General features: G+C 39.9%; 1 protein-coding gene across 2 annotated transcripts in view; it reads left to right on the top strand.

Moving 5' to 3' along the window:
• The window catches only part of tph2 (tryptophan hydroxylase 2 (tryptophan 5-monooxygenase)), a 177,411-nt gene that overhangs the window by 46,552 nt on the left and 117,325 nt on the right, over positions 1-13,534 (top strand). For both annotated transcript variants that reach the window (XM_039761916.1, XM_039761917.1), the window contains one exon: positions 5,586-5,653. In XM_039761916.1, the coding sequence (XP_039617850.1) occupies positions 5,586-5,653 (68 nt within the window). The remainder of the gene's footprint in view (positions 1-5,585; positions 5,654-13,534) is intronic.

Raw genomic sequence — 13,534 nt, 5'->3', positions numbered from 1 at the left:
CGTCCTCTCTCTGACATACTCACACTGAGGCCTTTCAGACAATGAATCACTCAGGGGCTCATTCACTGGGACTGGGACTGTGAAGTCAGAAGTTTTCCTTCTCCTTAAATGTTCTTTCTATTTATGTAAAGAGCTTCTGTAAAAAAAGCCATACACCCCCCCCACCCTGGGGACATATCAAAAGTTCAATCTTTGTAACAGCGAGGGGGCAACAGCAATCCCCAAACCTTGAACAAAACCAATGCAAATACAATCATGGATTCAAAACAGTTTTCTTATTATCAAAATACTTCACAAAGGTTTCGTCCAATGTTACACAGGCACAATAATGAGAAAATTCTTCTCTCTCTGTCCACCTCCTCCATGGGTGCCACCTGCCTTCCTCTTGACTCTGACTCCAGTGGAGGAGGCTGGATGGCTTCCTTTTATGTTGAACCCAGGAGGACTTACAATGTCAGGGCATAGCGTGACTGATGCACTTCTGGGTCAGCACCCCCTTGGCTCACACATGGGGCTGATTCATGATACTACAATTCCCATCATTCCCTGCAGTTGTCCACATTGTTAGCAAGGTCCTGGGATGCTGCCATCTAGCGGATTGGAGATAAACATATTCCAAAATCAAAGCCTTCCTGCACTGATCCTCTTATCTGGGTAAGGGTTCCATACCTAACCTAGATAGGATGCTATTCCATCACTTTCCTTCCATTCTATCCTCCCTTCTTGGCAAGAGTCCCCCTTTTCTTCTGGACAGAATGCCAGATGATCTTGTATGGAACTTACACAATCTATCTATCTATCTATCTATCTATCTATCTATCTATCTATCTATCTATCTATCTATCTATCTATCTATCTATCTATCTATCTATCTATCTATCTATTCTAACAGAGTCAATGCTAGGGGTCGCTGTTGCCCCTTAAACTCAACAGACAGACGTACAGGACACAGGGTAAAAGCACTAAGAAGTATTTTAATAATTTCTTCTTTTAAATAGTGCTTCTTCAAAGCACCCCAGCCACACTAAACAAACAATTAAATGAACACAATATTCTCAATAATAATAACAATAATTCTCTCCTCCACACCTCCCAGCAAGCTCTGTCCTACACCTCCCAACTCTGGCTCACTTGCTGGGTCCCCCATAGTCCTTTAAATAGTCCTTGACCCGGAAGTGCTTCTGCTCATCCTCCCACGTGATCTGCCAGCCCTTCCGTGTTCTATTGTTGAATCCCAATTCTTTAATCAGCCTATAACTACTTTGGGGCTTCCGTCCTCATGACTTCCTAGTACTTCCAGGCTATAAGGGAAGCATGACTCCCCAGGTCCTTTCACAGCTCCCCCTGGCAGCACCCACGGCACCCAACAGGGCTGAGAAACCAAACTCCAAGTCCCAGGATGCCCTGTGGGAATCAGGGACACCGCTACACTCCAGGGAAGCTGCCATCTAGCAGCTTTTGGGGGAGACAGTGTCCTGGAAAAGCTGCCTTCCCCCATTCTTCCATCCTTTGGGCGTCCTGGCCGCCCCTCACACTATCTATCTAATGCACTGCAAAAAAAATTAGGATAGCACATCTCTAAGATTATGGAAAGGATTCCTTATACATGCAGAAGTAACACAAATATCTTGAGATTGCTTATCTCTAAAATATTCCAAAAAAGCCACAAACATAAAAAGCTCAGGAGAATCACCTCCTTGTCAATGAGACAACATGTTCACTGCCCTGAGATTCTTTTCTGCGTGAATTCTTGTGTCATCCTGTAATGTGTGATTTGTATAATATATTGTGATGGTGGGCATCAGGAAGAGTGCTGTATGAGGTAAGGAATTTATTCATTGCACCTTGTTTACTTTATGTAGATGTTAACAATTCATGAGAATTTTGAAACCCCATGATTGAAATAATATGAAATATAATTGGTTCCCATTATAGTTTGTTTTTTTTTTTCTAATGAACAAAAATGTGACTTGGCTTTAGAGTTTTGATTCAACAGAATATTTCATATAATAAAGAAATAAAATGAAAATGGCATGGATATAAATGATAGGACCCTTAACCTAATATTTTGTTGAAAAACTTTAGAGTTGGCAATCACTGCACACAGTTGATTCCTGGAGTTCTCAGTGAGACCTCTGCACCTGTCCTCGGGTAGTTTGGCCCACCCTTCCTGAACAAACTGCTCCAGCTGCGTTAGGTTCTCCAGACTGCATGTTTCAGTTTCTTTCCATAGATGTTTGATAAGATTCAAATAAGGGCTCATAGAAGACCACTCCAGAATAGTCCTGTGTTGTGATCTTAGCCATCCTTGGTGTTTTTAGTGTTTCGGCTCATTATCCTGTTGGAGGGTCCATGACCTCCGGCTGAGACGGAGCTTTCTGACACACAGCAGTATGTTTTGCACCAGAATATCTTGATGGTCTTAAGATTTCATTTTTCCCTGCACAGACTCAAGGCACCCCATGACAGACACAGTAAAACAGCTCCAAAACATTGCCAAGCCCAAAAGCTCCAGCTCTGTCCAAAGGACATTCTCTCCGAAGCATTGTAGCTTGTCAATATGCATTTTTGAAAATTCCTGTCTGGTCTTTTCATGTTTTCCTTTCAACAGTGGAGTTCTCCGGGGCCCACTATCACTCAAAAGGCAACAAATGGTGCTGTCAGACACTGATGGACCTTAACTTTGGAGTTCAGCTTGTATCTCTTTGGAAGGTGTCCTTGGGTTTTCTGCTTACCATTCTCACCTTCCCTTTGCCCATTCTGATTTTCCTCATGCAGCCACATCCACGGAGGCTGGTTACAGTCCCATGGACCTTTTTAAAAATATTTGAAAGTTTTGTCACAGGAACATGCTTGGAGATGGTCTTACAACCTTTGCCTTTAAAGAATGACTTTCTGATGGTGCATGCTGTGTGGGATCATAGAAGTAAAGACTGTTGGATGGCTGGCAGGCAGTGTGGCACAGTCATTAAAAGGCTTTGGACTTCAAATCCCACCACTGATGCTGCAATCCGATTGGAAAAACAAAAAGAAATTTTCACAATTGTATCATAAATGTTGCAAGTCAAGCTCAGATAGAGGGGTCAGCTAAATAATAATTGATGTGTATCAACTGACTGTGAAAGTGAGAAGCTGGGCATCGTGAATCCAAGTTGTTTGTGTCAGAATAGGCCCTGATGTCCTGTCACCATGCTCAACAAAAAGCAGGTATTGAAAATGAATGTACTGTATGGCATGTGTATTAAAGGCATACACCATTGTCATTGAAAAAGTAGATATGGATAAGTGACTAAATCCATTATCCAACCCGCTATATCCTAACACGGGGATACGGGGGTCTGATAGAGCCAATCCCAGCCAACACAGGGCGCAAGGCAGGAACAAATCCCGGGTAGGGTGCCAGCCCACCACACAAGTGACCAAATAATTAGCATCAAATTCATGTTTAATAATCATAAAACAATTTTATTTATATAGCACCCTTCCTATTTAAGGTTACACAATAGAGGAACGATGGTTATGAGAATGGAGCTAAATGGTGACACAGTGGGGCAGAACCAACTGAAAGTGTCTCACCAGAATAGGAATGAGAAAGCTGCTCAATTGTTGGTCCTTGGGGCTGATCTGCGGGCTTAGAAAGTGACGAGTGGTATTGATGCTGTCTCTGTGGTGTCAGTTTAAAGGAGGCTTAGACGAACTCCAAAGTAGAAGGTTGTTCTTACAGCCCTGACCATTGACACCTCATATGATCGGAGGGAGTCTGAGCACTAGCTTAGTGGATGGACCAGGTTCAAAGTTGGAAAGCTAGTCAGCCGCAAGGGTGGCACGATGACAACAACAGAGAGCAATCACAACACAGTAAGTCCTTACTTAGCTTGTATCAGAGAATCATTCATATTCAATATAATTCATGTTGCGTTCTACTGGGGTATCTTCGTTAAATATCAGCAGAGAATTCCTGCTGCTGTGCTGTGGACACTCCCTATCTGTCTATCTGTGTTTCTGTCTGTCTGTCTGCCTTTCTCTATGTCTGTTACATGAGGTGTATTTTGTATTCTACGCATACAGTCAGGGTGAATGGTCTACAGAGGGCAACAATTCAGAGGTCCCAGGGTGGAGCAAGTCAGGCCGCCGTGGTGCTCCAGCATGTCTGTAGTCCAGCAGCTTTAAGGTTCTCAGATATCAGGGTGTGGGAACACTTTTTATGATATTAACTTAATTTTGTTTTGATACAATAAACCAATCAGTTTCTAATTATGAGCTTCACCTCCTTTTGTTCCACATCTCTGCAAATGATCCATTTTCTCAGCATTTCTCTTGGCAGAGCCCAAGAAATACTCCCTAAAGAGACTGATACAATACAATAATGAAAACAAGGGAATAACAAAAGGAAAAGAAGGTAATGTCAGATAATGTTAGCAATAATTGAAGTATATATTATATTTAAAAGAATAATACTATAAAGCCAGGAATGTGTATGCACATATAGTTTATTGAATACACAGACCACTGGGGTGCTTTGAACACATTGAACTTCATGGCTGCCTATACAGGCTCAACATGCTAGTGTTCAGAAATAGAGAATACTCTTGTATTGTATTGTACCTGTAAAGCACCCCAAAAAACAAATAACTGTGTTTGAATGTTTAATTAAAAAGTAAAGCACAGGGAGAGTCTCAAACTGTATTGACATTGCAGAAATAGAGAAAGAAAATGTGTTTGTCAGTCAGTCAGTCAGTCATCATCCAACCTGCTATATCCTAACACAGGGTCATAGGGGTCTGCTAGAGCCAATCCCAGCCAACACAGGGAGCAAGGCAGGATCAAATCCCTGGGCAGGGCGCCAGCCTACCGCAGGGCACACACACAGCAAGCACACACTAGGGACAATTTAGGACCACCAATGCACCCAACCTGCATGTCTTTGGACTCTGGGAGGAAACCCACGCAGACACAGGGAGAACATGCAAACTCCACGCAGTGAGGACCTGGGAAGCAAACCAGGTCTCCTAACTGCGAGGCAGCAGCGCTTACCCACTGCGCCACAAATCACATTTATGACGAAAGAATGTTTACTTTAGGTGGTGCTAGATAAAGCTAAAGAGTGCTGCGATTACACAGTGAGCTGTCCAACGTGCTGAAATCCCACATATTATGAACACAGATGAAGAAACTGAGACCTTCACCAAGAAAAGTTAATGAAAAGAAAACAACCACCGGTAAAGAACTATTACAGAGAAAAAAAATACATGAAAAAATAATGGAGTTATTATCATAACAAATAACGCAAATGACCTGCGACTTTTCCCGATGACACCTTGGAGAGGGTAAGAATGTGCTAATAGCCACAATAGTCATGGGATCAACCTCTCGCCGAGTAAACTGCACAAACTCACTCTAATTAACACATAATGGTTTCAAAATTGCCTGAAGCCACTCAGTTCTCAGCTTTTATTTCTGTGGAAAAAAAAAAAAAATCATGAAGTTGTTACTTTCTCGTTTGCATGTCTGGAATTTCCTGGATTTAACAGTGGCATATATCTACACTCTATGCAAATAACTGCTTTTGTCTCTTTATCTTTTAGGGCTTTAAAGATAATGTTTATCGACAACGGCGAAAATACTTTGTGGATGTGGCCATGAACTACAAATAGTAAGTTTCAGCTCTAATTAGAAGATAGGTCAAAGTAATAATGTAACATTTAGGATAAAATACTTGGATATTTGGTGGCTGCCTCTTAAGATGACAGATAGATAGATAGATGTGAATGGTACTATATAATAGATGAATAGATAGGAACGGCACTATATGATGGATAGATAGATGGATAGACAGATAGATAGGAAAGGCACTATAAGATAGATGGATAGATAGATAGATGTGAAAGGCACTATATGATAGATAGATAGATAAATAGATAGATGTGAATGGTACTATATAATAGATAAATAGATAGGTACGGCACTATATGATGGATAGATGCAGTGGTGTGAAAAACTATTTGCCCCCTTCCTGATTTCTTATTCTTTTGCATGTTTGTCACACAAAATGTTTCTGATCATCAAACACATTTAACCATTAGTCAAATATAACACAAGTAAACACAAAATGCAGTTTTTAAATGATGGTTTTTATTATTTAGGAGAAAAAAATCCAAACCTACATGGCCCTGTGTGAAAAAGTAATTGCCCCCTGAACCTAATAACTGGTTGGGCCACCCTTAGCAGCAATAACTGCAATCAAGCGTTTGCGATAACTTGCAATGAGTCTTTTACAGCGCTCTGGAGGTATTTTGGCCCACTCATCTATGCAGAATTGTTGTAATTCAGCTTTATTTGAGGTTTTTCTAGCATGAACCGCCTTTTTAAGGTCATGCCATAGCATCTCAATTGGATTCAGGTCAGGACTTTGACTAGGCCACTCCAAAGTCTTCATTTTGTTTTTCTTCTGCCATTCAGAGGTGGATTTGCTGGTGTGTTTTGGGTCATTGTCCTGTTGCAGCACCCAAGATCGCTTCAGCTTGAGTTGACGAACAGATGGCCGGACATTCTCCTTCAGGATTTTTTGGTAGACAGTAGAATTCATGGTTCCATCTATCACAGCAAGCCTTCCAGGTCCTGAAGCAGCAAAACAACCCCAGACCATCACACTACCACCACCATATTTTACTGTTGGTATGATGTTCTTTTTCTGAAATGCTGTGTTCCTTTTACGCCAGATGTAATGGGACATTTGCCTTCATCAGTCCACAAGGTATTTTCCCAAAAGTCTTGGCAATCATTGAGATGTTTCTTAGCAAAATTGAGACGAGCCCTAATGTTCTTTTTGCTTAACAGTGGTTTGCGTCTTGGAAATCTGCCATGCAGGCCGTTTTGCCCAGTCTCTTTCTTATGGTGGAGTCGTGAACACTGACCTTAATTGAGGCAAGTGAGGCCTGCAGTTCTTTAGACGTTGTCCTGGGGTCTTTTGTGACCTCTCGGATGAGTCGTCTCTGCGCTCTTGGGGTAATTTTGGTCGGCCGGCCACTCCTGGGAAGGTTCACCACTGTTCCATGTTTTTGCCATTTGTGGATAATGGCTCTCACTGTGGTTGGCTGGAGTCCCAAAGCTTTAGAAATTGCTTTATAACCTTTACCAGACTGATAGATCTCAATTACTTCTGTTCTCATTTGTTCCTGAATTTCTTTGGATCTTGGCATGATATCTAGCTTTTGAGGTGCTTTTGGTCTACTTCTCTGTGTCAGGCAGCTCCTATTTAAGTGATTTCTTGATTGAAACAGGTGTGGCAGTAATCAGGACTGGGGGTGGCTACGGAAATTGAACTCAGGTGTGATACACCACAGTTAGGGTATTTTTAACAAGGGGCAATTACTTTTCACACAGGGCCATGTAGGTTTGGATTTTTTTTCTCCCTAAATAATAAAAACCATCATTTAAAAACTACATTTTGTGTTTACTTGTGTTATATTTGACTAATGGTTAAATGTGTTTGATGATCAGAAACATTTTGTGTGACAAACATGCAAAAGAATAAGAAATCAGGAAGGGGGAAAATAGTTTTGCACACCACTGTAGATAGATAGATATGAATGGTACTATATAATAAATAGATAGATAGATAGATGTAAATGGTACTATATAATAGATAGATAGACATGAAAAGCAATCTGTGATTCATGCCTATGTCTTTCTTTAAGCATTATGAAAGTAATCTGCATCTGCTAGCCATTAGAGGGCATTAGTGCATAGGTCTTGGCCATTGTCACAGTCATGCCATCATACAATGATATTTCTATAGTGATCTTTGAAGAAATAAGCATCTTTGCTCTGTATGTGTGTGAAACTGACCAGTGCATTCTGGAATACAATCGCATCCTTGAGTGCCAAGAATGTGTCATCATAAAATCATCATTGACAGCCTGTGCTGCTTTGTGTTTTATACTTGTAAGCTTGAAAAGGCACGTGAATGACTTAAAATGTAACAACACAACTAACGTACAATTTTATATAGGATCTAGCTGTAGTTAGCAGAATGCTATGGTGCTATATAGGTGTACTACAATTGTTAAAATACTTGTAAATTCTAATATTTATTTATTTACTTATTTATCTAAACAGCTTATGTAAAAAGCCAAATCTCCCCTGGGGACAAATAAAGCTCTATCTATCTATCTATCTATCTATCTATCTATCTATCTATCTATCTATCTATCTATCTATCTATCTATCTATGATACCCCCAAAGTCACACAGTACTAATACTTTATACTTTCCAGTGGTGTTCCTAAAGACTGTAATTCTTTATAGTGCCTTTCAAATCAAATACCATGTCAAAGAATATCACACATTTGATTCATTTTCTAACAAAGACACGTGTTTCCCTTAAAACCCTTAATGCTCTCGTTATCTTAGTCTTTTTATTACCAATTACAGTTTTTGAGATGTGAGCAAGTTGATGACAATCTAGCTTGTACAGAGACTCACTTTGATATGATGAAGATTCATATTTTTTTTCTACTCCTTTCAGTTGTGCACATCATTCAAATACTAACATTTTCCAGTAGTAATATTTAAATAGTTATCTATAAACAGTAATACATTTCAAAAAAGCTTTTTGCAGGCTTTTGGAAGCAAAATAGAAGCCAGCTCTGAATGAAATGCTTGTGTACAGACCCGTCACATTTTGGAGTTTTCAGTCTTTGGAATGAGAACAGATAACTAATGGACGCATGCCGAGAACATGCAAACTCCACACGGATAGTAAGCAAACTGGGAAAGAAACCGACACCGCGGTGCTGTGAGGCAATATCACTAATCACTGAGCCACCAGACTCAAACAGAAAACAACCCTACAATAAAACTATAATATACATGTCTATCAGTAAGTGTTAGCTTAGGTGATACTTAACGGTAAGTGTATTATTGATACCAGTGGTTCCCAAACTCAGCCCTGGGGCTGCAGGTTTTTGCTCCAACCAGATTCACAATAAGTGATAATAATGATTAATAATGGATCTCATTTATTTAGCTATTCTTTTTTCTCTTCACTTATTCTGCATTCAGAAAAGCATGGCAGCATGGTTTTACATTATAGGACATTTAGAAATATTTCCATTTTTTGCAATGGCTTTAAATGCTTTTTAAACTCTTTTTTTTTTTGTTGTTTTCCTATTATTTCTCCCTGCTCCCATCACTGTATCCTAATAGTGACAGTTAAAAACAACCAAAGCAGACACCCAGGCGAACAACAACAACGCTAAATAATGGAAGGCTGCAACTGCTTTAGTGTCAGACCCACTAATTAGTCAATAATGGAAAGGCAGAGTGGAAATCAGAATGAACATAAATACAAAGTAAAACAAAAAATACATTATCCACGTATAACTGTTTAATTTTTAATAACATGTATTAACATACTTACTTTTATAATTTCTTCATTGACCTCAGCTCACTACAGCTCACCTAATTAAGCTGGAGGTCCAACTAAAAGTAGAAGTTAGTTGGAACAAAAACCTGCAACCCCAGGGAGTCCCAAGGACCGAGTTTGGGAACCACTGATTCACAGTAGTCCACAGTAGACAGAAACAGACTGTTATGATCATCTTACTTTTTTTTTTCCAAGTTTTCCTTTGACTTCTGTTAAACATTCTACATACAGTATGTACAGCCCAAGGAGTCTGTTTCTGAAATTTGTTTCTTGTTTTAGATTAGTTTCATAATGTTAAAAGAGTTCTTCTGTGATGTCATTTTGTTTTCCCCTGCGTGCCACCATTTTAAAGTAGAAACCAAAACTAAACCATGCAGAAGGTAGGTAAGAAAATATGTGATTCAACAGTCACAGTAGGCAACTGACAAAGGACAACAGCAATCAATATCAAAACATCCACATGACTTGTGTCACATAATCCACATGCAAAGTCGCCCAATCGATTACTTACAACGTGCAAAACATAAATCACTTAAGGGAAAAGCTGTCATAAATGAAGAAGAAATGCAAACACAAGCAAACGAGCTTCTGAGATAAAGACCCGCTTCTCTCCCTCATTCATTGGTCAGGAGCCCTGTCTTCAATACAAAAGCACAGAATTGTGGGAATGTGTTGTACTGTTTACAAAGCATGCTGCTTTTTCCAGATGTAAATGTTAATAGTATATTAGAAAAAATGCCTACTTTTTGCCTCTTTTAGATAGATAGATAGATAGATACTTTATTAATCCCAATTTGAGCATTTGACTGGATAACAGATAGATGGATTATGCAACACGAGTTACGTGAGAATGTTTTTTGTTATTTCTATGGACATTTTCATGTTGCCTTCTGTTGTCCAGCATTGGTGACTATTATGTTCTATTATATGATTCATTTTCTGTCATTCTACATGAGAATATGAGATTAAATCTTTTCTCATCCCTCACTATAAAACACACTAGGGGTAAGTAAAATTTAAATAAAATATCATTTTTGGCTGGAGTATTCCATTAAGGAATTTTTGTTGACAGTTACTATGCCCTTCTGAGTGGTGTGTGACATTGCCGGGACAAAGGTATAAAACTCAGAATCATATACTTTTTGGTTTTCTGACATTGCAAACCCTATTTAGAAAGACTTGTTAGTGCAGATTTTCTTTTCTTGTTTTTCTAGATAACAATTCTCTGAGTGTGTTTTTTTCTTGATTAACAATTTTGGTTTGGTGTTTAAGGTTGGATGTATCAGTTTATTCATTTTTTTGTATTGAACTTTTTGACTACAGCAGGGGTGGCCACAATTTTTCGGCTTGCGAGCTAATTTTAAAATGACCAGGTTGAAATGATCTACCTACATTAAAAATGCTATATATATATAAATATATACTAGCAAAATACCCACACTTCGCAGCGGAGAAGTAGTGTGTTAAAGAAGTAATGAAAAAGAAAATGAAACATTTTGAAAATAACGTAACATGATTGTCAATGTAATTGTTTTGTCACTGTTATAAGTGTTGCTGTCATATATATATATATATATATATATATATATATATATATATATATATATATATATATATATATATATATATATATATATATATACACACACACACATATAAACATATACAGGTATATATATATACACATATTCATATACATATATACATATACATACATATATACATATACACACACACACACACATATATATATATATTGTAACAAGAATGAGTCGGAGACATCATAAAGATTTGGGGCAGCCACCTGTATAATTGAATCAGCTGCAAAAAGTAGTTTTAAATAGCACGATGTGCTTAGTTTACAGTCCAGAACAGAACTGCCTGTACTGAGGAAAGATGGCAGTTTTAAAGGGCTGGAAGGGAAATGATGCCATCTATGCCGGAACTGGGAGTGGTTCTTTGTGCCCGGAAGTGACGTCATCCTTGGGGCCGGCAACAGGCGGGATTTCCCGGAAAAGGTCTGCAAGTGACTGAGAGAGATAGTCAGTACACTCCACCACCCCCTGGCCTGGCGTAGAATTGCTAGTGTTTAGACCATTCAGCTGATTCACATGCGCACGTGTGTGACAATATATACATATACATCCACATATATATATATATATATATATATATATATATATATACATATCTACATATATACACTGTCAGGGATGCCAGGGGCCATGACTCAGCCGGGACGTCATGAGGGACCGGATGTGGGTCTGTGCCCACCCTGGATCACGTAGGGGTTGCCTTCCGGGTTGCTCTGGGGGCCACGGGTACAAGGCATGGAAGCTCCACCCTGTAGGGGCCCGTGGTCACCACCAGGAGGCGCCCCAATGCCTTGGGCACCTGTTACCCCAGCACTTCCGCCACACCAGGAAGTGCTGGGGGGAAGACTTTGGACGTTACCCGGAGAGCTGCCTGGAGGACAGCCGGCACTTCCGCCACGCTGGGGCGTGGCCAAGGGAGGAATGCCAGGAACACCTGGTGCTCATCCGGGTACTGAATGAAAGGGGCCATCTCCATTCATTCGAGGCTAGAGTCGGGTGGAAGAAGGACGAGGCAGAAGAGAGTGGAGGCGGCCCGAAGAAAGGCATTTGTGGCCAGGACTGTGTTTGGGGGTTGTGTGCACTGTTTGGACTGGGTCTGAGTGACCATTACTTGGGTCTGAGTGACCATTTATTGTAAATAGTGTATTTAATAAACGTGTGGTGGTTTGAAGACAACATGTCCGCCTGTCTGTGTCCGGGTCGGCTCCACAACACACATACATATACACACATACATATACATGCACATATATATATATATATATACCTGTATATACACACACATATACATGCTCATATATATACATATATCTGTCCTATATATATGCTGTCATCAAGGATTTGATTATCATTATTTCTTTCAATCAGGTTCGTTTTTGGAGGATGTGTTGTGTTCAAGTTACATTCCGTGTTTGTCAATCGTTGTAAAGATGACAGGTTTCATTCATCGATTCCTTTCTTACTGCATCAATAAACAGCTCGTCTTCCTCTTTATTTGAGACGTGACACACTGCATACACGGGTTTTTTTTTTTACACTGTCTTCCTTTAGCTGGACATTGACTTTTTCAACCGTGTGCTTTGTTTCCGCAGTAGCTGCACTTATAAATATGCGTGTATGCGTCACTCGCTTCATATTCTTTTGCTGCCTTCTCAATTATGTAATGTGTTTTTTGTTCAGCGCTCTTTGGAGCTGTTGCTTTTTGTCTGCGTACTGAGTTCACAGTCAGTTCACATGAGCCGCTCGGTGCACATGCATCGAAGGTTTTCAGCTGTGCTTGTGCTATCTCGTGCGATATTCACGGCTTTATTTAATGTTAGTTAAGACCCGCCACTTAAAAGTTTCTCTCACAGTTTCGCTGAGTTTGTGCCAAACACCACCCTGACCATCTCATCTTCGTTTGCATAAGCACAGTCCTTCACCTGCGAATATTTAGCGGCAGAGTGTTTCTATTGGATTGATGGACGGCCTTATATGGGCAGGCACTAAATTCCGTGGGAGGCGTGACGATGAGGGCCGCAACTCCACCTCACACGGCGACCGAGCTGCAGGCTATGGCTGGTATATATGTACATAAGTAGGTTCCAGTTATGACCGTTACGCGTAGAATTTCGAAATGAAACCTGCCTAACTTTTGTAAGTAAGCTGTAAGGAATGAGCCTGCCTACACGGGAAGTTGGAGAATTAGTGATGAGTCAGTGAGTCTGTCAGTCAGTCAGTGAGGGCTTTGCCTTTTATTAGTACAGATACTGAGTATACTTTATACATAAAATATATGTTGTCATACCTTGCATAACTGAATAACCTTTATGGCACAATAACAATACAATACATTTATGGTCACTACAGTATTTGGATTTAATAATCGTCATGTGGGAAAAGGCTCACTCGCAAAATAAGTAGAGCTGAATAATGCAGTCAAGGAGCTTTTGAATTCAGCCGAATGAAAAATGACGGCTGTCCGATTAACTGCGATTGTAGCTCCCTCTCCTTTCTCTTTCTCAGATCGCTT

The sequence above is a fragment of the Polypterus senegalus genome, chromosome 8 (genome assembly GCF_016835505.1).
Source record: "Polypterus senegalus isolate Bchr_013 chromosome 8, ASM1683550v1, whole genome shotgun sequence".
Classification (NCBI taxonomy): Eukaryota; Metazoa; Chordata; class Cladistia; order Polypteriformes; family Polypteridae; genus Polypterus; species Polypterus senegalus.
The sequence above is the reverse complement of the archived record's forward strand: the minus strand, read 5'-3'. Positions and strand labels throughout refer to the sequence as shown.